Source organism: Gymnoscopelus microlampas, assembly GCF_963454915.1.
Source record: "Gymnoscopelus microlampas genome assembly, chromosome: 16".
Taxonomy (NCBI): domain Eukaryota; kingdom Metazoa; phylum Chordata; class Actinopteri; order Myctophiformes; family Myctophidae; genus Gymnoscopelus; species Gymnoscopelus microlampas.
Window position 1 is genome coordinate 15,351,772 of NC_139953.1, and position 26,143 is coordinate 15,377,914.

At 40.4% G+C, this 26,143-nt stretch overlaps 3 protein-coding genes across 6 annotated transcripts in view; all 3 read right to left on the bottom strand.

Annotated features, from left to right (window-relative positions):
• ccdc85cb (coiled-coil domain containing 85C, b) overlaps positions 1–2,842 on the bottom strand; it is a 56,945-nt gene extending 54,103 nt beyond the window's left edge. For all 3 annotated transcript variants that reach the window (XM_084081925.1, XM_084081924.1, XM_084081923.1), the window contains exons 1-2: positions 1,900–2,842; positions 435–993 (exon numbers count right to left, since the gene is read on the bottom strand). In XM_084081925.1, the coding sequence (XP_083938051.1) occupies positions 435–993; positions 1,900–2,082 (742 nt within the window). In that variant the 5' untranslated portion in view covers positions 2,083–2,842. The remainder of the gene's footprint in view (positions 1–434; positions 994–1,899) is intronic.
• A 1,779-nt stretch (positions 2,843–4,621) lies between these two features.
• Positions 4,622–15,452, bottom strand: LOC311063540 (cholesterol 24-hydroxylase-like). The gene is made up of 16 exons (XM_084083022.1): positions 15,321–15,452; positions 14,518–14,559; positions 14,140–14,217; positions 13,506–13,587; positions 13,222–13,295; positions 12,642–12,728; positions 10,477–10,615; positions 9,939–10,052; positions 9,674–9,836; positions 8,697–8,762; positions 8,272–8,344; positions 7,065–7,149; positions 6,797–6,907; positions 6,576–6,664; positions 5,612–5,678; positions 4,622–5,370 (listed from the first exon to the last, which is right to left on the bottom strand). The coding sequence occupies exons 3-16, from the start codon at positions 14,199–14,201 to the stop codon at positions 5,227–5,229; spliced, it is 1,356 nt and encodes a 451-aa protein (XP_083939148.1). The 5' UTR covers positions 14,202–14,217; positions 14,518–14,559; positions 15,321–15,452; the 3' UTR covers positions 4,622–5,226.
• Positions 15,453–15,777: 325 nt separating this feature from the next.
• LOC311063537 (cholesterol 24-hydroxylase-like) lies at positions 15,778–25,549 on the bottom strand. 2 transcript variants are annotated; one of them, XR_014602606.1, is made up of 16 exons: positions 25,218–25,549; positions 24,524–24,601; positions 24,078–24,159; positions 23,618–23,691; positions 22,667–22,753; positions 21,849–21,987; positions 21,460–21,573; positions 21,191–21,353; positions 20,444–20,509; positions 19,934–20,006; positions 18,999–19,083; positions 18,751–18,861; positions 18,469–18,557; positions 17,273–17,339; positions 16,029–17,067; positions 15,778–15,892 (listed from the first exon to the last, which is right to left on the bottom strand). XR_014602606.1 is itself a non-coding variant. In XM_084083019.1 (15 exons), exons 1-15 carry the CDS (start codon positions 25,364–25,366, stop codon positions 16,924–16,926), a joined length of 1,521 nt encoding a protein of 506 aa, XP_083939145.1. In that variant the 5' UTR covers positions 25,367–25,549; the 3' UTR covers positions 15,982–16,923. The 2 variants fall into 2 exon arrangements, 1 of the variants encoding a protein (XP_083939145.1); XM_084083019.1 differs by lacking the exon at positions 15,778–15,892 and having other exon boundaries at positions 15,982–17,067.
• Between the last annotated feature and the right edge of the window lie 594 nt (positions 25,550–26,143).

The following is a 26,143-nucleotide window of genomic DNA, read 5'->3' on the forward strand; positions in this document are numbered from 1 at the left end:
TGCATGGATGAGAGTATATGGGACCTACAGTATGTCTATTGAGTACCATACCATGGTGGACCCCGAGGTGTTCTTGAGCTAAAAGGATGTACAGGTCTGTAACTTGGAGTGTACTAATGAAACCAAATGGAGCAGGTAAATGGACTCATGGAATTCAAGTTAAATTAACAGAGTGGACATTGGGGTTTGGGGGGGGTCGTATCTAATGGGGGTCAGCGTGGCCTAATGCATACCAGAGTGGGCCTTGACTTTAAAAAGGTTTGATCCGGTCAAGGGACCCCCAGGGGTCCTTGAGAGAGTTCCAGGGGGTCCAATAAGTGTCAATTTGGGGGTCCTTGACATGAATAAGGTTTGAGAACCACTGGGGCTAATCACTGGCCTATTGTGCCTACAGGTGCTCTGCTCTGTGTCAACGAGCAAGCGTGTGAACTCACCATTGAGTCCATTAGGGATGCTCCTGTGGTGGTGGGGGGCCGACAGGTCATCCATGGACCTCCTCGTCATGGTGCTCAGCTTACTGCTGCTCTCCGTGCCGGGCTTGCCGTGTATGTGGCCGACGTGGTGGCTGTGATTGTGGTGGTCGGGGCTCCCGCCGCTGCCGGTGCTCGACGTGCTACTCCCGTCCCCGACGTCCCGGACGGTGCCGGTGCCGCCGTTCAGGTTGCTCAGGCTGGACTGACTGTCTATGGAGCTGCGCGACCCGGCGCCGCTCCGCTCCTCGTCCAGCATCAGGACGATCTCCTTCAGCTCAGAGTTCTCCCGCACCATGACCTCCTGGTTGGCCTCCAGCTCCTTGAGCTTCAGCATGTAGGTGCCCACCTCCTTCCACATGGCGCTGGCCGTGAAGCGGCCGAACCGCTGCCACTCCCGCGACAGCTTCTTGCCCTTCTGCCGGTCGTCGTCCAGGAAGCAGCAGAGCTCGCGGAGCTCGTGGTTGTCGTCCTGGAGCTTCTGGTTGATCTCCTTCAGGCTCCGGATCTCGTGCAGGTGCACCTGCAGCAGTGGTGGAAACTTAAGTAACTACATGTACTCAAGTACTGTACTTAGGTACAATTGAGGTACAGTATTTGTACTTTACTTGAGTATTTCCAATTTTCAATACTTTTACTTCTACTCCACTACAACACAGAGGCAAATATTGTACTTTTACTCCACAACAATTATTTGAAAACTTGAGTAACTAGTTACTTTGTAGATTTTGATTATCATTACAAAAACATACATTAACCACTTCAGCCCTATATACATTCCGTCCATTTGAAAATAGCAGATCTACAAGCTCACAATGTGTCGCTTTGCCACACATTGTGAGCTTGTAGATCTGCTATTTTCAAAAGAAATTGTATACATTTGAAAACTTGAAAAGGGACATTGTCTGCATAAGACTACTTTTACTTTTGGTTCTTCAAGTACATTTCGATGCCAATGCTTTTGTACTTTGTACTCAAGTACATTTTGAATCCCGTACTTTTACACTTGCAACAGAGCATTTCTTACATTATAGTATTGATTCCTTTACCTAAGGGCAAGGGGTCTTCAACGTTTTCAGGCCAAGGACCCCCTAGCTGAGAGAGAGACGAAGCAGGGACCCCCTCTATGTTGTATAAAATGTGTACTTCAGATTGAACTTTTTCTGTTTACTTGGTCTGCTCTTTTTTCCCCTCTACACCAAACACCTCTTTGCCAAAAAATAGCCGATCTACAAGCTCACAACGCTGCTATTTTTGGCTAAAGTTCTCCTCAGAAAAGGGATGCTAGGGTTCAAGTGGTTAAGGTAAAAAATATATATCATATCACACAAAGATTTGGCGGACCCCCTGTAGTAACTCTGAGGACCCCCTGTTGAAGACCCCTGACCTAAGTAAACAGTACTTCTCCCACCACCACTGACTGACTGACCTGCAGCCGCCGGTTGACGTCCTTCATCATGTTGCCGTGCTCCATCATCAGGGTCATCTTCTCGCCGTCGACCCTCCGTATCGTCCTGATCAGGTCCTCCTTGCTGCACCGCAGGAGGTCCTCGGGGTCCGCCAGCTTCACGCCCTGGTCATCCATGGGTCCCTCGGACGGGCTTTTAGCCATGATGACTGACTCCCCCTGATCTGATCTGATCTGATCTGATCAGTTCGTCAAAGTCGTCCAGCAATGAACTATTAGAGCCTCGTTTTAACCAAGCCTCAGTTGTGGAATTGTATTACAATATGAATACATTGTCCAGGGGTTTAAATAAATAGTCTATTTATGTTAAAAGAATCAATACAAAAATATATGGAAAAAAAGAAGAAAAAAAATGGTTATTTGTTAGAAAAATCAATACAAAAATATATAGTAAAATCAATAGGCTATTTACTAATGGACCTTTAATTAAAACCCAAAATATTAATGTGGTGTTATTTTGGCAACCCCGTGCATGGGCTAGCGGAGCGCACACCACACTCACTGATATTTCAAAAAAGCAAAATTCCTCTTCAAAAGATGTGTTCAGAAAAAGAGTTAGTATTTACATCCCGACAGTTCAAAGAAAATGCGAATGGTTTTTTTTATACCGATAATAAATCAGAAAGTGTTTTCCCCATCAGCTCATGGTTGCTCCTCCTCGCCCAGAGACCTGTCAACACCAGCGTTCAGATCAGCGCTCCATGCATGTCTTCGCTTGGCATTCCTCCATTCAAATGACGAGAAAACAGATCACAGCAACCTGTAGGCCTATGATGTGTACAAATTATAATAATCAGATTCTACATAAAAAGGGTTCGTTTAAATACTATAAAAAATAGCACTCCTCTACCAGCATTGCTCTCTCATAACACCAGAACGCCTAAACGATCGACCATGCTGGATAAGCCTCTTTAACCGTCTGGTGGTGGACTGGACTGAGGATTCAGTCCTTCAACCCAGAAGCTCCCTCCTCCTCCTCCTCCTCCTCCTCCTTCACTGTGGTTTGAAATCATTCAAGAGGATTCCAGCCCAGACGTCCAATCAAGACGTAGAGAGGAGGTGCTCAGCAGGTACACTTAAAGCAACAGTGGACTGGCTACAAATAATAATAATAATAATATTAAATAGAATAATATCAATTAATTATATTAATAATAGCTCAGTAGCCTATTTAATTATGGGCCATAATACACTTCGGGTAAGTATGTGATACACTTATTAGTGTATCCTATGTAGGTCTAATGTAGGCCATATGCACTATATGCAAAACCTAAAATATAAATAATTAATTAGTTTTCCAATTCCAACCCTGGATAGATACCAGATAGGCTATATGTTCATCCTCCTCCTCCTCCTCCTCCTTCACTGTGGTTTGAAATCATTCAAGAGGATTCCAGCCCAGACGTCCAATCAAGACGTAGAGAGGAGGTGCTCAGCAGGTACACTTAAAGCAACAGTGGACTGGCTACAAATAATAATAATAATAATATTAAATAGAATAATATCAATTAATTATATTAATAATAGCTCAGTAGCCTATTTAATTATGGGCCATAATACACTTCGGGTAAGTATGTGATACACTTATTAGTGTATCCTATGTAGGTCTAATGTAGGCCATATGCACTATATGCAAAACCTAAAATATAAATAATTAATTAGTTTTCCAATTCCAACCCTGGATAGATACCAGATAGGCTATATGTTCATATTTAAAATAGTAAAAAAAAAAAAAAAAAGCACAGCAAAACCTGAGACAGCTAGAAAACGAGATCTCAATTGACAAAGATAGTCATACAGATATTTCTCTTTTTTTCCCACACACACAAATGGCAGTACACATATTTTAAATAATATATTTAGAAAAATAATTCTCTCTCTCTCTCTCTCTCTCTCTCTCTCTCTCTCTCTCTCTCTCTCTCTCTCTCTCTCTCTCTCTCTCTCTCTCTCTCTCTCTCTCTCTCTCTCTCTCTCTCTCTCTCTCTCTCTCTCTCTCTCTCTCTCTCTCTCTCTCTCTCTCTCTCTCTCTCTCTATATATATATATATATATATATATATATATATATATATATATATATACATTAACTTTTTGACTGTTTTCCTTAGACCTGCTGTACCAACAATACAACAATGATTTCAACAAAATGTCAAGTTATCAAATGGATGGCAAAGGTGAAGAAGTAAAGCTGTAGGTTCAGATTCCTCTGCAAACTGCAAGCGCCATCTTGTGGTGTAACTTCATAAACTCACTCAAAAAAGGATTTTACCATAGGGTTTTACACACTTGTCATCCAGTTGTGTGCATTCTGTGCAAGCTGTATTGGTATCATTATTTGTAAAACCGCAACAACAACAAAAAAAAACTCTTTAAATATTGGTGTTCAAATTAGCAGTTACCTTTCCATGACATTGGGAAGAAGCCTGGTGAAGTACCAATGCAAAATTATGAAGCCATATTCAACATGGGTAAAGGGCAAATGTACTCATTGAAAACACAGAGGGGATACATATTTAATATATACATTATTTTTACATATATGTAAATTAAAACTTTTAAAAAATGGTTAATTCTCTGCCGTCTTGTACAATATCCATAGGTTCATCTGTGCATATCAGGGTACCGGTATATTCAATATTAGCTTATAGCTCTATTAAAGACCAATTTGCTAGTAATACAAAAATGTATAATTTTGCCATGTTATACTACTGTACATTTACACTATGTTCTCTGGGTATTGTTGGATACAATGTTAACTGTCCAGAAACTGTGTTACTGACGAGATCAGTTCTGGTCGGCAAGCGATACATGATACTATGATGTATAAATGAGGCTTCATGGTATGACTTTAATTTATTCCAGTGATTCTCAGCCGTGTTAAATCAGCCTTATTGAGCAGTGTGCAAATAGCAAAACATTCTTCTCAGGAAAACAACACATACAAAGCGTGCCAGTTTATTATCTGTTGCAGTATGTGTGTTTTAGGTCCAAGGTCCCTTCACAGCCTCTCCCCACTACAGAGACAACACCTGAATTTACACTACAGCAGTTATTCTCAACCTTTTTAATTTCTAGGACCCCCCGTTTGATAAGCATTAGGCCACAAACCCCATTATCTCCGGGACAATACACACTGTAAAATCCTATGTGTCCATGTATCTCATTCTCTGAGTTACAGACACATAAGTGTCCATTTGGTTACTAACTGCAAATCATTGAAATGGGGACCCCCTGAAACCCCTTTAAGGATTGCTGGGGGTCCCCAGACCCCATGGTGAGAACCAGTGATCTAGTCCTTTCTGTGACTGATGGTGCACAGTACTCCACTCTTAGGCCTGAGAGTGCCGGTGTCCTGGATATCAAAGGTTTGTCCAGGAACCGGGGTGAAGTCAAACCTCTGCAGCAGTTTTGCCATCACCAGCTTGGCCTCCATCTGAAAGCACACACCAACAACAAAATGAAACTGTTTGAAAGCTTTCGCACACCAGACAGCCTAAACTTTTAACATCCTCACTAGTAGAGTAATAGCTGTGTGTGTGTGTGTGTGTGTGTGTGTGTGTGTGTGTGTGTGTGTGTGTGTGTGTGTGTGTGTGTGTGTGTGTGTGTGTGTGTGTGTGTGTGTGTGTGTGTGTGTGTGTGTGTGTGTGTGTGTGTGTGTGTGTGTGTGTCCACACCTGTGCAAAATTCTGTCCCAGACATGATCGTGGTCCCAGAGCAAAGGGATAGTAGCAGTAGTAAGGCCTTATAAAACAGACGACACACTCATTATTTACAGTGCATTTTTTACCTAAAGTGACAGATAGTGATGTGGGGGTGTATAGAAGGATACACAGCAACAACAAAAAATATCGAAAATAGACAGTCTAGAGTATAGAAGCTCACAATGTGTTTATACTAGATTGGCTATTTTTGCCGCACAACACTATTGTAATACAAAGTATACAATAAGGCTTAAAGGGCAAGACCACTTTGGTAGAGGTTTGTGTTGTGTATTTACCTTGCCATGATGTAACTCCAAAGGTGGACAAGAAATCAAAAATAATTGCTCCATTGATTAGAAATTGATAATTCAAAATATGCTCCTCATTGACTTACATTGTACGCTGAAACAGCTCTCAAAGTCACTATTTTAGCACGTAAACAAACACAATCAAAGCTAATTCAGACAATATAGAACATCACCAAACCCAGTACTGTTTATTTTCTTAATAAAAATGTCAACTTCCTGCTGATTTTACTATTTGAAGATCCGGATCCGGATCCACGGATCCAGTCCGGGTTTTCTTCTTAATAAAAATAGCAAAATCAACAGGACGTTAACATTTTTATTAAAAAAACAAACAGTACTGGGTTTGTTGATGTTCTATATTGTCTGAATCAACTTTGTTTGTGTTTGTTTATGTGCTAAAAGAGTGACTTTGAGAGCTGTTTTACCGTACAATGTAAGTCAATGAGGAGCATATTTTGAATGATCAATTTCTAATCAATGGAGCAATTATTTTTGATTTCTTGTCCACCTTTGGAGTTACATCATGGCAAGGTAACTACACAACCCAAACCTCTACCAAAGTGGTCTTGCCCTTTAAGTGGTAGCTTACATTTATTATCATGGACAAATTTTCATTGTTAGTGACTTACTTGGGAGCATCTGGGTGGAATCTGTCTGGATCAAACGTCAGTGAATCCTTGAAAAATGTTTCCATTCTCCCAGCCACATAGGAACTGAACTGTGAATGGCAGAAATCCAGTTGACACCTTTCTATATAATTTAAATATACATATACATTTTAGCTTCCTTAAACCTTCAGTTGAATGCATACTGCTTTACAGGCACAAGCATTCATAGATAAGAGACTCACAAAGTAGGTGACACCTCCAGGAATGGGTAGTCCATTGATGACAAAGTCTTCCGTAACGTCACGAGATGTCCCTGGAGCTGTGGGATATAGTCTGAGAGTTTCTTTTAGTACCTGGGGAGTTGTAAGGAACAGACGCAAGTCAATTATTGCTTCAAATCCTAAGAGCAAGCCATGCTCTTCATTGCTTATAGATAGAACAGGCAATGAACTGGTGCTATTATTAGAGGAACGATTTGGAGAGTATTGGTGGTACATTTGTGGTATGTACCTGTGAGAGGTAGGTCAGTTTTCCCAGGTCATCGTAGGTAATCTCCCGCTTCATTCCGATAACGTCATCCACCTCTTTCTTTGCTCTGAGAAATTACACAATTTAACCACATCCTGGTGTAATTTGGGCAAACTTTTAAAAAGGTTCCAAAGTAGTACAAAGTTTGGAAACTGGTGCCGCTAGTAGCAGCACAAGGTTTTACATTTCAGGTGGGCATGCAAAAGTGATGGCCAAAATTCCAAACGTTTCATGTGACGGGGTCCCCCTTCACCTCATTTGACACTGTCCCGGTGCCGTTCTCAAACCCAAGACGTAAAAGGATGACGGCTCCGCTAAAAAACAGTTACAAAGCGACGGAGGCTGACAGAGGCGCGCCGTCTGACTTGAGCCACGAGAGGCACCACCACCGAGCAAGACGGCAGGTGAGTCGCCATGCCGAACGTTGCGAAGTCCGCTTCAGCCGACTCTGTGCCGTTTGACCCGTTGTTAGAGTACCCAGTCCGGTACCCGTTACCACAGTTATAAATGGGTACCGACCTACTCAGGAAGGATGCAAGTCGGGGTTGGGAATGCACGGCCCAAACAATTATGCATATATATCCATATATGTATATCTCTATAACTGTCTGTCTGTGTCGTTTTTATGCTGCCCATACAGTATGGTGTACTGTACAGTAAGCCATGCCCAAATATGGAGTCCAGGCCAGGCCAGGGTACTCCACGTATGGGGATTTGCGGATTCATCAAGATTTGTTTTTTAAATTCTGAGAACCGCCAATCTGACAAACGTCCCACTCGGTATATCAATACTCTCTTGGGTCCATGGCGATAGGGGGTGAAGGGGGCATAATTCGGCAATACAGATTTGCCCCCCCCCAGATCACAGGATGTGCTTTTAAAAGATGGAGAGGACTTATGTCAGCGAGGGGAAGAATCTGGATGCAGACGTGCATCCAGATTTTGTCAGGGAGGGGAAGAATCTGGATGCAGACGTGCATGTAAACACATTCAAGGAGCCTCTAACAGACGATCCTTGGACCGACTTTTTCAAAACAGACAGTCTCGCGCCTATGGTATACTTGTGTTGAGGGAGTTATTTCAAACATTATATAAATACAAAGTTATTTTTTTGCTAGTAGAAATGTTACAATAGTGAACACAAGCACCCTTATTGCCCCTATGAATTTAGCTTGTTATTATTTCTTACTTGTCTAGTATGTCAGGATGTCTTCCTAGCTCCATGACGCAAAAGCCAAGTTGATTAGCAGTTGTTTCTTGTCCTGAAAAAGATGAAATCGTAATACTTTAACCAATAATTCTAGACAAACACTGCTCACCATGTGTCCCTATTTTTTAGATGTTATTATACTGTAGGTGAAAACTGTCAAAAGATTTCAAATTGTAAACGCATTTATATGCATTTGAAGTCAACTACTATAGAACCCAAAGCACTTTACAATGTACTACACATTCACACACTAACGATGGAGTCGCCCATGAACTGCACATGCCTGCTCATGGAGATTCAGTGTCTTGCTTGCTTAAGGATAAAAATAAAAATAAAAAGTTAAAACAGCGCCTACAGCTCACAGCATTGCGATGCAATAATACAATATTATGGTAGAGACTCACCTGCAATGAAGAATGTCACAAAGTTGTCCAACATCAGTTCTTCATCCTCTTTATCCAGGCTTTCCTCTGTAATGAAAAACAAAGTGAGTTAAAGCTGCAATCCATAACGTTTTTAGTGAATACAATGTTATTTTGACCAATCTGTGTGGTAAAGTATGTTAATACCAACTCCAAGTACAGAGGTTGGAGGTGGTCTCCCTGCTCTTCTATTGAGAAATGTAGATCCTGTGGTCAGGTAGGCCCACTACAGTAGAAATGTCAGCACTAGGACTTAAAAGTTACGGATCGCAGCTTTAATGGGTGAGGTAACATCAATAGATCTTCACAGCAGGTTTCCGGAAGTATAAATCCAAGTATAGCATAAGCTATGCCGTAACAATCCAATGAAGACTTATCACTAGGCTCCTGGGTCCTGGTTGTAAAAGTATGCTATATGCTCCTGTAGAAGCGACACGTATGCATGCAACCAATCTAGTTTTAAGAAAAACATGTTTAATCGTGATGTCATGGAGAAGTATTGGACTACCCAATGCTGTAACATACTGTCATCTAGTGACATCGAGGTCTGTGATAGGTGGAACGCGTTACTATGGAAATGTTACTGCTATGCCCCGCAAATGTCATGTGCGTTACTGCGTGTCGACATCCTTGATCCCATAGCCCGGAGACACAAATGTAATTCATTGGCAAAAATCCCTCAACTACAATATGTTGTTAACACATGTTAACACTTAATTTAAACTTATATAATACCTCGATATAGATATTGTGATGATTACATTTTTGAAAAAGTTTTCAAAAATGTTGAAAAATAGCAAAAAATATCTGATGTCTCACTATTTTTGACCATTTTTAAGAGAAGGAAGTAGGACTTGCTTTAGTGATTGCCATATAATCACACATAATCACAATATTGATATAATATCGATATATTTCCCAGCCTTAATGTTTATTGTAAATTATTAAAGAAGTGCAACCTTTGCCAGCAGATTTAATGATCTGTGTGAGGATGTCCTTGGGCACATCTTCACCACTGTTTATGGCGACCTTTCTGTCGTTAATCCATTTTGCTCCTGTGGTCCGCAGTAACTGGCATGCCTGCTTCACCTCATTGACAAATGCCCAGTTCTTCGGGTTGTACTGGAAAGGCCATAGTTTTAGGGTTCAAACTCATGAATATGGTACACTGATAAATGATTATCTTTGCCATTAACCTCAGGTAAATGTGCCGTGAATGCATACCTGAAAAAACATGTCTCGGACATAGTAAATCATCCCGGTGAGGCACATCTCGATAGCTTTGGGGAATGGTGACTCAGCTTTCTTCAGCAGGTCTAAATCCACCCCAAATGCAACCTTAATGTTGTCATGCAAACAATGGAGAGCACACTTACGGTATATAAAGGAAGGTATTATTCATTGTGCCACTCCAAAATTACATATTTTCCAAATTTCTTTAAATAACTGTCTGTCAAGTGACGCTTGTTGAAAGGATCATAGGATGAAGTATAATTTGGCGTTATGGCACTGTAATAGCAATGCTTTTTTTATTTCATTGATGATTGCAAATTATAAGCCACTAGTAAAACAACCCATTGCTGTGATATTTTCTGATACTGACAATGACAATATCGCTGAGTGCTGTAGTGATGAAGGAGGTTTGCTAGATTCACCTGTCAGTCACAAGGCCAGAAAATAACGTGGTTGTTTGATACCGTGGTATACCTGGTATATTGTTTAATCTCCATTATGTGCCGATTATATACATGGGGCACCTTACCTTAGTAATAACATCAAGGGTAACACCGTTGATCAGGTCGAGCATTTTGACTTCTGCTTTGCTATCTGCAACTTCCTCAAGTTTATCCATGAACCTCTCTGCCGTGTCATTGAAGGTGCCTGTCAAACCTCTAAGGTATCTAGGAAAAAAAGCAGCAATAGCTCAGCACCATGCTTATGGGTTTGATGTTTTCTTTCCTGTTCATGAATTGGCAATAAACTATTGTGTAATGTAAATTACAGAGGGTACATTCTGTTGGAATTCTGGTAAATGAGGAATGCTATAATCTTCTATGTATTTTGTACATCGTTGTCACACTTAATTTTTTGGTATTATCTAGTTTATTTCTCTTACTGTACAGAAGTCCTGACATCACTCGTTCATCCCCTGGTTCGTAAAGTAATTTCTCTATGGAGAATAACATTGGGTCATCTTAGAATCGTCTCATACTAGAGGGTCGGGGCGCTGCGCGCCCCTCCCCCCTAGCCGCTGCGCGGTGCTTTGTGTTTGTTGGTCTCTATAATATATAAAGCCATAATAGGAGATGTTCCCAATGGAGCTATGCCCAAATATGGAGTGTGTTGTCTGACCTCACTTGGGTCTCGTTGGGCGGTTATATAAAGCCATAATAGGAGATGTTCCCAATGGAGCTATGCCCAAATATGGAGTGTGTTGTCTTACCTCACTTGGGTCTCGTTGGGCGGTGGTCGGCGATGACGCTAAGGAACAACATGGCCGACTGTAATGTTGTGAGTTTGTGTTGGCCGTAATTAATTATGCTGCGAGGGGGCAGATGTGTGCTGAGCAGTATGAAGTGGCCTACAGACTGCGCGTAGTAATTCTGCACGTTGTGGCGTGTCTTGTTATTGATATGTTGTTTTTGTGTTTAGTCCCACACAGTGGCAGGTTTTTTTGGGGGGTTTTGGGTTTAGAAATGTATATATATAGATAAGAATTGTGGTCCAAAAATAAACAAACTGTCTCTGCGATATTGTCAGGGAGGAGGTTCTGTATCGTTTATGAAAGTCAGTCACTTATATTTGATACAGTCTGTTTCTGGAGAAAATTTTACTAATTCAGTTGATGCTTCATATCCATAAGAGTCAAACCGCCGGGGTCATTTGTTTATTTTTGGAACATAGTTCTTATTTGATGCGATATTAAAGATTAAAGTCTATGGGAATTCAGAACGGGGGTGAAAAACCGCGAACCTGGTAGTAAATTACGTCAGACTTCGGCGCTCTATAGTCTCTATAGACTATGTATTTGCCCCAGTCCGTCCGTGTGTCCGTATGTGTGTGCGTGTGTTCGTCCGTCCGTCTGTGGACAGCTAATCTCCGGCACCGTTGGACCGATCGGCGGTCTGATATTACTCCTACAGATTTTGTCCAAACATCACGCAAATCGGTACACATTATCTCTACAGTCATGTGATCAAGACCGATTTGTCAGATTTTTCATATTCCATCCTGATTGGCTAAGATTGGCTTCTAAAGTTTGCAGGAGGGGCCCGTTTTGAACAAAATGCCTCAAATCATGAAAGCGTCTGATTGCCATGAAACTTTGCTCGCACATTTTTTTCAAATCGGCCTCATGGTGGTGCTAACAGGCAGATTGGTGTTTTTACCTTTAAACTTTGCATGCATACTTCCTCGAGGCCAAGGAAAAACCACTGCCCTGCATTTTTCCCATCGGCCTGTTATACTGTAGCTCCACCACGATTTTTTCAAAATACATGTTTAGCTATTAGGCCTACTCCTACAGATGTTGTCCAAACATCACACAAATCTGTACACATCTTTATAGTCAGGCCATCAAGACGGACCTGTCCGATTTTTCATATTTCATCCTGATTGGAGACCTGTGCTCCGAGGAGCACTTTGTTACAGCTGAACACTGTATCATAATAACATCTCACATTTATATAGCGCTTTTCTAAGTACCCAAAGACGCTAAATGTTAATGTCAAACACTGCAACAGGCAATTTTACTGTAATGAACTGGTTACCCACACAAGCCTTAATATATTGTAGCTTCTAGACAGAGTGTAGTACCTCATTGTAAAGTGGAAGAATAGCAAAAAAAAATCCATTAAGTTCCTTTACAAAGGTTACATGTAATGACTAATGAGTGATGATGTGAAGTGAATTGCAGAGATGTCTTACAGGCTGCTGAAGGCAGGGTCCATCATGCGTCGCTGTTTGTACCATTGGTCATGGTTCTGTGATGTGATCAGGCCACTGCCAAGGAACCTTGTGGAGAGATATACAGTAATTGTCAGGCTCTGAGGCAGGGAAATTACTCTTCGCCCACGCCATTTAGACTTATAGCAAGGTGACTACAAACCTGCCTGACACTAAGTAACATAAGTGATGTAACAATATTTATGACATTGTTGTCTAAACCTCCTCTATTACACAATCAATACAATGTTGACCTCCCCGCCCACAGCCAGGACATAGTGAATAAGATTACATAAGAGTGGACCTCACCCAGGAATCACTCTACAGTATGTAGGCCTAGTGACCGGGGTCAAGGTTAAAGCCCGATTTATACTGCGTCGTGTGACAGAACATACATTTGGATTCAAGGAGAAGCGCTGGAAAGATAAATGAGAAGATTCGGCCATCTATTTTCCTTACATGGTTTAAAGACAAACTAAGAAAATGATTTATATTTGATAGTTCCAGCACTGCTCTTCATATTGTGAACACATGGTATTTGTAATGCTTTACTTTACTGTACCTCTGCCCAAACAGACTGAACAGCCGCTGGTAGACCATCTTATCTTTGGGGTGCTTTGGGGACATGAGGATTTCCTGCAATCCAATAAAATAAAATAAAATACATCTGTTTTTGTCTTTTGAAACATTGTTATGATGAATGTTAACCCCGTTGTATGTGTTTAGTTAACTGTAGCAAAGTGAACACTAACTAAAACATCAGTGTTTGCTTTTCATGTGTTAGCATCAGGTCACTCATTCATAATTCAATGGTCAAGTGCAAACCAAGCCCAGTGTGTTATTTACCTTGGTAGCCTCTGGACAGCTCACACCCAGCATAACATTATTAAAACCATTGATCCTGTACACTGGTCCATAGATCTGAGACCTGGAGAGAGCAGCATGTGATCAACGTTTTTGACTTTCCACCTGAATTGGTGATCTAGTGAAATTCTGCGATTAAAGGTCCCCGTTTTGCAATTTCTGCAAATCCTTGCCAGGGGATGGCATTGGCAGTTCCTCACCACAAACATGGTTGTTTGATGTTTGATGTTGTTTATTTTATGGTTAAGTCAGGTCACAGTAGCTACAATTCATTTTTCCCATTTCCGAAAATATTTATTTTAAATATTTTGAGCCTGGAACCAAGCCACCCAGGCTACTGGTGAATCATGACCATAAAACATTTGATTCAGTGAAAAATAAATATTTGAAACCCACAAAACAAAGGGTATTTATTAAATATATGCCCACAGTTGTGAGGCGACATAAAGAACCTCTCACTCCGCTATAGCGGAGTGAGAGGTTCTTTATGGAGCTAGGTTTATGATAACCAATTTGAGCAGACAGAATCAAAATTACGCCTATTAATAACAATGCAACCAAAAACGTGACATTTTCATTAAGACATATTGGTAGGCTACATAAATGTTGTTCTCACCATTCCAAGAATTTGTCTTGTACTATTCTGCCGCTTTTCGTTTCCCTCAATATTGTTGGCATATGTCCGAGGAAAAAACTGTTGAGGGAGAAATGTAAAAGGTCTGAAGTGGTTATGTATGTTTTTTAATAATAATCAAAATCTACAAAGTAACTAACTAAAGTTTTTAAAAATAATTGTAGTGGAGTAAAAGTATAATATTTGCCTCTGAGATGTAGTGGAGTGGAAGTAAAAGTACAGAAAATTGTAAATACTCCTGTATTTCAAAAGTGTACAGTACTTGGGTACACTTCTTGCTACATAACTGGTGCAAAGTTACTTTACACCAGTTATGTAGCAAGAAGGCGAGAACAAACAAGAGAAAATGTTCCTACTTACCTGTCTCTTGGTGGTCCTGGAATGTGATCATACTTCCAATGACTGTATTTGATAAGAACACAAAGCCGGATAAATGCCACTACAATAAAAACTGACAGAAACAAAAGTGCATATCCGCAAAAGCACGACATGAGATGAAAAAGCCCCATGTCTGTCGACCTACTCTGAGATCACTACAAAACAATTGTCGCACTCCTGACACAGCATGAGCAAAGTGTTAGAAAGGCCTACTGGAAAAGTCAAAGTTAGAGTCGATAGTTTCAGATTCCTCTGCGAACTGCAAGCGCCATCTTGTGGTCTAACTGTGGAAGCTCACTCAAACTTGTCATCCAGTTGTCTACTTGTCTACCCTAATCTTGTACATGGCTGGGTCCCTGCAGAACACATTTGACAGAGTTGTATATGTTGAATGGTTTCTTGAATTGCTCTAGGTAGTTTTCAATGCTTTTGAAATTGGCGTAAAGGCTTCTGCTATTAAAGTGGATAATTGAAAAGTTGTGCTCCAGCTTAACCGTTGTATTGAACTGAATCATCTGAATAGTAGCAGCAGTTGTTGATATTGCTTAAGAAATGATTTTCCGGGTCAATGTCATTTTCAATGTCTTGTAGTTTGTGTTCAGTATAATCAAATGTTTTCAAACCAATTTTATCACGTTCATGTAACCTTAACAGTTGATCAAGAACTTCAACCTGAGATAAATCACTTTTGTCCTGAGTTGTCATGATCATAATAGTGAAATTGCAAAAACAGTCTATCAATGGTGGTTGTGTAGTGTATGCACTTGAACAGTCTGTCCCTTTACCTTATGTTGTTCACTTCTTTGATTCATATTTGTCCAGTTCCTCCATCTCTCTGATGACCATCACTTTTGCCTGTTCTGGTGTTCCTTTTAATTTGATGAAGATTTTGCAGTTGTTGTCCACATTGATTGAATCTTCTGCTGCTTTCTCAGGAATCGAGCCTTTCTGGCGATGTCCCCGTTTTTTTGGGCCAGATGTTCATTTAAGTAGACTTGTGATCCCTCCAGCCTTCTTCCGTTTGAGCAGTTCCGTCTTGTGTTTTCTGTTTGCAAATCGCATTATTATGGCTGGTTTATCATTCTTGCTTTTCCTGGTGAGAGGGTGAAAAGCCTCAATGTTGTTTCTGTCTATTACAATTCCCTTGAATTGCAAGAAAGTAGTCACCTGGCTCTCCACGGAGTTCCTGTTCGCTTAGTTCCCCGCCTTCCGTTGTTGTGGAAACGGCGCTGGTGGCTAGCTGCTGATGGTGGTCCTGATGGCTGGCTGCTGCTTGGTGGTGGTTGTCTGCTGCCTCACTGCTGCCTCTCATGTCAAGGACCCCCAAATTCATGTGTATTTGTCCACGGACCCCCATCTGAAATTATAATTTGTGCCAGGACCCCAATACTTACAAGAAATGTAATTTTATATTCATTTTTGTACTCATTGAAAATACGTAGGGGATAAACATGTATTTTGTTTTATTTTTTACATGTAAATTAAAAACTTACAATGTTTTAATTCCCTGCAGTCTTATACAATATCCATAGGTTCATCTGTGCATATCAGGTTATATTCAAGATGAGCTTTTATGGATCTATTAAAGACCAACTTAGTAGTAATATAAAAAAGGTTAATATACATAAGCATTAAGCAAGCACAGTGCACTGATAATGAAGCAAAAGTCATCACCACCTCTCAAATTCTCAATCAGCATTCATATCACAAGTGTATAGAGCCGAAATAAAATCGAGTCTGGGACACCTCCCAAACCGATTTAATATCGGCTTTAACATTTTAGTATGCATCTGCCTTTAGTGTTTGGTTCCTTGGTTGCTTCCTGATGGGGCAGCCGTGTTATACTACATTTACACTATGTTCTCATGGTACTGTTGTATACAATGTTAACTGACCATACACTAGTCTGTGTTAGGTTACTGACAAGATCAGTTCTTGTCGGCAAACGATACATACTATGATGTATAATGAAAGAGGCTTTACGATATGACTTTAATTTAGTCCAGTGATTCTGAACTTAACTTAACTTAAATCAGCCTTATTGTGCAGTGTGCAAATAGCAAAACATTCATCTCAGGAAAACAGCGAATACAAAGTCAGTCCAAGTCCCTTCACAGCCTGCAGAGACCTCCATTTTCACTACAGCAGTGATTCTCAAGCTTTTTTATTTTATTTCTAGGACCCCCGTTTGATAAGCATTAGGCCATGGAATCCCATCTTACCACAATATAAACTGTAAAATCCTGGTGTCCATTTATCTCATTCTCTGAGTTACAGACACATAAGTGTCCATTTGGTTACTAACTGTAAATCGTTTAAATGGGGACCCCCTGAAGCCCCCTTAAGGATTGCTGGGGGTCCCCAGACCCCATGGTGAGAACCAGTGATCTAGTCCTTTCTGTGACTGATAGTGCAATGTACTCCACTCTTAGGCCTGAGAGTGCCGGTGTCCAGGATGTCAAAGGTTTGTCCAGGAACCGGGGTGAAGTCAAACCTCTGCAGCAGTTTTGCCATCACCAGCTTGGCCTCCATCTGAAAGCACATACAACAAAATAAAACTATTTAAAAGCTTTTGCACACCATACAAACTAAGCTTTTAACATCCTCACTAGTAGAGTAATAGCAGTGTGTGTGTGTGTGTGTGTGTGTGTGTGTGTGTGTGTGTGTGTGTGTGTGTGTGTGTGTGTGTGTGTGTGTGTGTGTGTGTGCGTGTGTGTGTATGCGTTTGAGTCCACACCTGTGCAAAATTTTGTCCCAGACATGATCGTGGTCCCAGAGCAAAGGGATAGTAGCAGTAGTAAGGCCTTGTATAACAGATGACACAACAGATAACTCATTATTTACAGTGCATATTTACATAGTGATATGGGGGTGTATAGAAGGATACACAGTAACATCTTCATCTAACCCCTGGTGTGTAAAAATGGACCTGTAAGAGTCATAATTAAATGTATGTTTTAATAAAAGCAAAAACTATTAGAATATTATTTTTGTATTTTATATTTATTTTCATATTCTATATTTATTTTTAATATAAGCCTCTATGTGGCACATCAGGCAAATATAATTACTATGTAGGTACTGTATATACTCTACCTACAAATTTCCAGTGCTAGTAGCAGGATCAGTAGGACTAATGCAGCGACAAGGACACGATTCCCTGTTGGTTTCCAATCCGCAAACTTTGGCAATTGTGGAGTTGTTGGAGTGCCTGGCCAAACTGAAGGCAGCGTTGCCATGAATTGAATGGTTTGAATGAATGGTAGTGGGGGGAGTGTTTTTTGTCACCCAGACTATTTCTTTTACCTGGACCTTTGTCTAGCCTTAATTTTTTTCGATTGATTTGTGTATCTATGACCGTCTTGGACACTTCCCCAAATAGTGTTTGGAGTTCCGTTTTTAGCTCCCTGTGTTCCTCAATGGGTGTAGTGGCGGGGAGCAGCAGGTGAAAACCGGTATTACACTCGATGAAAATGAGGAAATACAATGGAACAAAAAAAACTAAAAAATAAATCTATGTGGATAAAGGTCTAGCCTTGTCTTGATCCAAGGCTAGACCTTTATCCAAACCGATCACCACCATGGATTCTGGTGGTTCGAATCCACCATAGTGCATCCGGCTTTGTCGAGTGTCTAAACTAACACAACTGGCCCGGGTGATAATTATTACTGCACGTAATCCTACGGGGTTGGGGCGAAAGCTGTCAGCAGGGAGCCTTGGGCGGGAGCAGTAGGACGGAGGCTCCACTTCCTCCCGGGGGAGGCTCCTCACTGGCAGGTGAGTCAGTAGGATACAACAGCAGTGACAACACACAGAAATGTGTGGGAAATAATTGGCATATAATGACTAAATTGGGGAGAAAAAGGTCTTTAAAAAAAACGTGGTAGCTTACATTTATTATCATGGACACATTTTCATTGTTAGTGACTTACTTGGGAGCATCTGGGTGGAATCTGTCTGGATCAAACGTCAGTGAATCCTTGAAAAATGTTTCCAGTCTCCCGGCCACATAGGAACTGAACTGTGAATGTCAGGGAAATCGAGTTGGCACCTTTCTATATAATTTAAATTACTAAATGTTGTCAGTATTTCATTCGGTCGCATTCCAAGCGAACACATCAGAAAGAGGCCAGTAGTGACCCATTTTAGCTTCCTTAAACCTTCAGTTGAATACATACTTTACAGGCGCAAGCATTCAATGATAAGAGACTCACAAAGCAGGTGACGCCTCCAGGAATGGGTATTCCATTGATGACAAAGTCTTCCATTACGTCACGAGATGTCCCTGGAGCTGTGGGATATAGTCTGAGAGTTTCTTTTAGTACCTGGGGAGTTGTAAGGAACAGACGTGAGTCAATTATTGCTTCAAATCCTAAGAGCATACATTGCCTAATGCCTATAGAAAGATAATGGAATAGAGGAAAGATGGGGAAAGTATTTGTGGAAACTTTGTGATGTGTACCTGTGAGAGGTAGGTCAGTTTGCCCAGGTCATCATAGGTAATCTCCTGCTTCACTCCGATAACATCATCCACCTCTTTCTTTGCTCTGAGAAATTGCATAATTTAACAATTTTGGCAGGCATAATTCGGCAATACAGACCCCCCCCCCCCCTCTGATCTGTTATTGGATGTACCGTCTCTTCGAGCTATGGGATCATAACCATAACTACGCTGTCTGGGAGGTGCCTTGTCACAGGTTTCAAAGGGATGTTTTTAGAACCGACAAAACTTTGATCTGCATGCTCATATCCTAAAATGTAAATATAACGTGCCTGCATGCATGTGTTGAACCGGTTGAGAGTGAAAGTGTCCCACTTGATTAAACTGCAGAGATACTTACGTGCATTATATATATCATTCTGAAAAACAGTGATCAAAGCTACTGAAGCAACAAATCAAATAATGGGTTGATATGTATTCATACAATCGTGCTGTTTGTTGTACCTGGAGTGGGTTAGAATGCATATAAATCAGACATGAGAAATACAGCAGCATCTAAATACAACATGACATGCAGGAGGAGCGAGCGAGCAGGCAGGAATGTGAGGAATTGGAATGTGGCTGTCAGTCGAACAGTCCAACCTGCTTAGCCTCCACTTGCATCTAAAGCACGAGTGGAGGATTTGTTTTGCTTTATATAAGGTAAGGCTTAAATAAAGTATTATATGAGTGTTATTATGTTGTAGGTATTGATATGTCATGTGTAAAAAGAAAAAGCGTCACGACACTGGATCAGAAAGTGTGCCCCCCCACCCCCCATCAAAGTTAGGCGCCCCACTAGTTACACAGCAGAAATGTTAGAATAGCGTCACTGTTGAGTGAATGAACACAAGCACCCTTAGCGGATAGAAATTAAACATTGCCCCCTATAAATTTCACTTCTTATTATTTCTTACTTCTCTAGTATGTCAGGATGTCTTCCTAGCTCCATGACGCAAAAGCCAAGTTGATTAGCAGTTGTTTCTTGTCCTGAAAAAGATGAAATTGTGATACTTTAACCAAAGATATTAGACAAACACTTGCTACTCTACCTTGTGTCCCTATTTTGGGGATGTCATTGTACTGTAGGTGCAATTTAAATGCATTTATATAAGTGCATTTGAAGTCAACTAATATAGAACCCAAAGCACTTTACAATGTACTACAAATTCACACATCAACGACGGAGTCGTCCACGAACTGCACCTGCCTGCTCATGGGGAGCAGCTAGGGGTTAAGTGTCTTGCTCAAGATAATAAACATGAAACAAGGAGGAGCCAGGATCAAGCCAGGAACCCTGCGGTTCCAAGGTGGCCGCTCTACCTCACTGCCGCCCAATATATTTTTCATTTTCAAAAAGAGCAAAAATAGCACCTACAGCTCACAGCATTGCGATGCGATAATGCAATATTATAGTAGAGACTCACCTGCAATGAAGAATGTCACAAAGTTGTCCAACATCAGTTCTTCATCCTCTTTATCCATGCTTTCCTCTGTAATGAAAAACAAAGTGAGTTAAAGCTGCAAGTATGTTAAAACCAACTCCAAGTTCAGAGGTTGGAGGTGGTCTCCCTGCTCTTCTATTGAGAAATGTATGCTGTGGTCAGGTAGGACCACTACTGGTTGACAAGGGGTATTGCATGAAGTTCCTTTCTGTTATAGCTCAACAGTAGAAATTTCGGCACACATACAGGAGAACTGGGTTCGATTCCCGGTTAGGACATTTCTGATTGGTGGAGCTCACGTTACTATGGAAATGTTACCGTTCTGCCCCGCGAATGTCAAGTGCATTTCTACTTCCTTGGTCCCATATATGTAGCATCCTTCTGTAGCACTATAGATATTGTGATGATAATGATATTGTATTGTGACAATAATATCAATTTGTTTTAACATTTTTGAAAAGGTGTTCAAAAATGATGAAAAATAGCTAAAATAACTGATCTACAAGCTCACGTGCCGCGATGCTGTGCGGCGTCAGCTTGTTGATCAGCTATTTTCACTATTTTTGAAAACTTTTTAAAGTAGAAAATGGGGCTTTCTTTTGTGATTGCCATATCACAATATTACAATATCCAAAATCGCAGATGAATGGTCACATGTGACAATATTGATACAATATGGATATATTTCCCAGTCTTAATGTGTATTGTAAATTATTAAAGAAGTGCAACCTTTGCCAGCAGATTTAATGATCTGTGTGAGGATGTCCTTGGGCACATCTTCACCATTGTGCATGGCGACCTTTCTGTCGTTAATCCACTTTGCTCCTGTGGTCCGCAGTAACTGGCATGCCTGCTTCACCTCATTGACAAATGCCCAGTTCTTTGGGTTGAACTGGAAAGGCCAGAGTTTCAGGGTTCTCATGAACTCATGAATATGGTACACTGATACATGATCATCTTTGCCATTAACCTCAGGTAATTGTGCCGTGAATGCATACCTGAAAAAACATGTCTCGGAGATAGTAAACCATCCCGCTGAGGCACATCTCGATAGCTTTGGGGAATGGTGACTCAGCTTTCTTCAGCAGGTCTAAATCCACCCCAAACGCAGCCTTCATTTTGTCATGCAACACATGGAGAGCACACATACGGTATATAAAGGAATGTCTTTGAGTGAGTGTCATTTCTTATTTCTTTAAATAACTGTCTGTCAAGTGACTCTTGTTGAAAGGATCATAGAATGAAATATACTTTGGCGTTATGGCAAAGTAATAGGAAATTTGATTTCATTGATGGAATTATTGCAAATTGTAAGCCACTAATAAATTATTAGTGGCTTACAAAATTGTTCCTATTCTGTGCCGATTATCTACATAGGGCATCTTACCTTAGTAATAACATCAAGAGTAACACCGTTGATTAGTTGGAGCATGTTGACTTCTGTTTTGCTATCTGCAACTTCATCAAGTTTATCCATGAACCTCTCTGCCGTGTCATTGAAGGTGCCTGTCAAACCTCTAAGGTATCTAGGAAAAAAAAGCAGCAATAGCTCTTATGGGTCTGTTGTTTTTTTCCGGTTCATGAATTGGCAATAAACTATTGTATAATGTGAATTACAGCAGGTACATTCTGTTGGTATTCTGGTAAATGAAGAAGGCTTTAATCTTCTATGTATATTGTATATCGCTGTCATACTTTATTTCATTTATGTAATTATAATCATTATTTAGCTTATTTCTTAATAGGTGATGGAAGTTTGCATATGTTTGCATACCTTGAAAACCAAAAAAAGCAGCAATACCTGTTAGCAAACCATTGCCAAGATAACAAGTCTGTTGTTTTAATGCTTAATCTTCTTATTTTAATGTACCATGTTTTATCCATCTCCTATGCTGTTGTGCTGCCTTTGAAAAGTATTATTATTATTGTTACAGACAAACGTTACTGCAGTTGTTACAGCTGAACGCTGCATCATAAATGTTAATGTCAAACACTGCAACAGGCAATTTTACTGGTTGAACTGGTTGCCCACACAAGCCTTAATATATTGTAGCCTCTAGACAGAGTTTACTACCTCATTGTAAAGTGGAAGACGAGCAGATATCTTCCATTAAGTTCCTTTTACAAAAGTTTCAAGTCCACATGTTATGGAGCTAACAACTCCCATAGGTATCCTGAACTAAGTGAATTACAGAGATGTCTTACAGGCTGCTGAAGGCAGGGTCCATCATGCGTCGCTGTTTGTACCATTGGTCATGGTTCTGTGAAGTGACCAGGCCACTGCCAAGGAACCTTGTGGAGAGATATAATAGTCAGGCTCAGAGGCAGGGAAATGACTCTTATTGCCCACGCCATTTATAGCCTTTATAGGAAGGTGACTACAAACCTGCCTGACACTAAGTAACAAATGTGATGTAACAATATTTATGGTCCAAACAACAACTGACATTGTTGTCTAAACCTGTTCTATTACACAATAAAAACAGCCTGGGCACAGTGAGTAAGATTACATAAGAGTGGACCTCACCCAGGAATCACTCTACTTGGCACTAGTGACCGGGGTCATGGTTAAAGCCTGATTTATACGTTGTGTGACGGAGCATAAATTTGGATTGAAGGAGAAGCACTGGAAATTAAATAAATGAGAGGATTCGGCCATTTATTTTCCTTACTTGGTTTAACCCATTAAGACCTGAGGCCGATTCTACAAAATGTCTTCTAAATCCTAACAGTATTCTGAAAAAAACGTATGTTTCTATATCCGTGGTGCTCAAACATTTTCATGTCAAGGACCCCCAAAATTATATGTATTTGGCCGCCGACCCGCATCTCAAAATATTTTGTCCCAGGGACCCCCAGATGCAAAGATTTGAGTTAAAATGTTCGCCTTAAAACAATATATATTCAAAGATTTGCACATATTTTCACGATTTTTCAAAAATAGCAGATCTAAAGCTCGTACGTAGCGCGGCACTCGTCTTTTTGGCTCAAATCAAAAAATGTTCCAGGTCTTATATATCAAATATAAAATGATTTATATTTGACAGTTCCAGCACTGCTCTTCATATTGTGAACACATGGTATTTGTAATACGTCAACAAAGGCTGTCCTAACCGGAGTACCTTTGAGAGTTCCTGGACTAGTGAATTACTGTACCTCTGCCCAAACAGATTGAACAGCCGCTTGTAGACCATTTTATCTTTGGGGTACTTTGGGGACATGAGGACTTCCTGCAACAAAGAATAATAAAATAGGGTTTTTGGCTTTTGAAACATTATTATTCAAATGTGTTTTTATTCAGTTTACATCTATGTACCTCAAGTAAAGCAATATCAACAACAACAATGCAATTATCAAATTCAGTATCAGCAAAAACTACAGCAATAACAATAATAACCCACCACCCTCCCCCCTGAGAGACTGGCCAAACATAAAATTACATACAAACAACAACAAAACAAAAAATAATGTTAACCCTTTTGTATTTTCAGTAAACTCTAGTAAAGTGCACACCAACCAAAACATCAGTGTTTGCTTTTCATGTGTTAGCAGCAGGTCACTCATTCATAATTCAATGGTCAAGTGCAAACTATAAGCCCATGCAGGTGTTATTTACCTTGGTAGCCTCTGGACAGCTCACACCCAGGATAACAGAATTAAAACCATTGATCCTGTACACTGGTCCATAGATCTGAGCCCTACAGTAGAGAGCAGTGTGTGAACAAACTTTTATCTAGTTATTCTAGCATGACATTCTGTGATTAAGAAGGTCCCCGTTTTACAATTTCTGCAAATCCATGCCAGGGGATGGTATTGGCAGTTCCTCACCACAAACATGGCTGTTTGATGTTTGATGTTGTTTATTGTAGATAAAGTCAGGTCACAGTCTACTTGGATGGTTTGGTGACACGTTTTTTTTTCTATTTTGATTGATTGATTGAATACTTTATTAACAGTTTCCAAATTGTACAGTGTGGTATGATTACAATGACACTAAAAGGATAACACAAAATATATATATAATATAATAATATTTAAGTATTTAAAATGTGTTGTTCTCACCATTCCAAGAATTTGTCGTGAACTACTCTTCCACTTTTCGTTTCCTTCACTATTGTTGGCATGTGTCCAAGGAAAAAACTGTTCAGGGAGAAAGGTAAACATGTAATACAGTGGCAGAAAAAGTACTCAAATGTTTTACTTAAGTAAAAGTATCAATACTGCAATATAAGAAATACTCTGTTGCATGTTACAAGTAAAAGTCTGGAATTAAAAATGTACTACTTGAGTAAAAGTAGGCTACAAAAGTATTGGCATCAAAATGTACTTAATTAAGTACCGAAAGTAAAAAATACTCATGGTGCAGAATGTCCCATTTCACAAGTGTTCAAAAATGTATACAAATCTTTTGAAAATAGTACAAGCTCACAACAAAGCAACACATTGTGAGCTTGTAGATCTGCTATTTTCAAATAGCCAAAGTATAGGGATAAAGTTGTTAATGCATGTTTACAAATCTACGAAGGAACAAGCAACTAAAGTTTTCAAGACAATATTTTCCTCTGCGGTGTAGTGGAGTAGAAGTAATCACTATAAAACATTGAAAATAATCCAGTTAAGCAAAAAAATCCTCAAATGTGTACTTAAGTAGGCCTACAGTACTTGAGTAAATGTACTTAGTTACTTTACACCACTGGTAAACAAGATGATTATGTAGCAAGAAGGAACAAGAGGAAATGTTCCTACTTAACATTACCTGTCTCTTGGTGGTCCTGGAATGTGATCATACTTCCAATGACTGTATTTGATGAGAACACAAAGCCGGATAAATGCCACTAAAATAAAGACAGACAGAAACAAAAGTGCATATCCGCAAAAGCACGAAATGAGATGAAAAAAAATCATGTCTGTCAACAACCTACTCAGAAATCACTATAAAACAAAGTCGAGCTCCTGACACAACATGGTGCAAGGTGCTTGCTACTGTACGCCTACTGTACCAACGATACAACAATGATTTAACCAAAGTGTCAAGTTGTTATCAAATGTATGGCAAAGGTGAAAGTAAAGCTCGAGTCGATTGTTTCAGATTCCTCTGCGAACTGCAAGCGCCATCTTGTGGTCCAACTGCGGAAAATCACTCAAACTTGTCATCCAGTTAAATTGGTAACGGATAGGTGCATTAGGTGGGCAGTGGGCACCAATTCATTCTGGGCACTAGGGACAACTGGGCACCTTGGACAAGTGGGCACCCGGAAGAAGAGTGGGCACTTAGGGGTGTAGAAAACTGGGCACTAGGACGAGTGGGCACCTGGAAGACTGGGTACTAGGAAGAGTGGGCACTTATGCACTGGTGCACACACAGGCAGTGTACCAGTGCAGTGCACTGAGATTGAATACTCAAAAGGCACGCGCTCGTTACCATCCTAGTGCCCAGTCTTCCCAAAAATATGGTGCCCAGATGTCCCTAATGCCCACCTATCCTAGCCTGGTTCCATACCATAGACCCCGCCCACTCTCTGAGTGGACTGACTGAAGTTCCACGCAGCTTCAGTCTGATAATCAGGCTACACCTATCCTGTATCTGTTAAATGTAGTCGTAATGGTATTGGTATCATGATCGTACTCCTTATGGCCGCCGTATTATTCATAACATCACAATAATAATAATTTAAAAAACTA

Bases quoted from the DNA above. Each gene is read 5' to 3' on its own strand.
- LOC311063537 (XM_084083019.1), bottom strand. From the start codon at position 25,366: ATGATTTTTTTTCATCTCATTTCGTGCTTTTGCGGATATGCACTTTTG. The intron at 22,754-23,617 runs GTACAGTAATTC...TCTCTCCACAAG, and splicing joins TTCAATCTGTTTGGGCAGAG to GTTCCTTGGCAGTGGCCTGG. The intron at 17,340-18,468 runs GTAAGTCACTAA...CTGTTATACAAG, and splicing joins TTCCACCCAGATGCTCCCAA to GCCTTACTACTGCTACTATC.
- LOC311063540 (XM_084083022.1), bottom strand. From the start codon at position 14,201: ATGCCAACAATATTGAGGGAAACGAAAAGCGGCAGAATAGTACAAGAC. The intron at 8,763-9,673 runs GTTGCACTTCTT...TTTTCATTACAG, and splicing joins CATTAAATCTGCTGGCAAAG to AGGAAAGCCTGGATAAAGAG. The intron at 6,665-6,796 runs GTGAGTCTCTTA...TGCCATTCACAG, and splicing joins CTGGAGGTGTCACCTACTTT to TTCAGTTCCTATGTGGCTGG.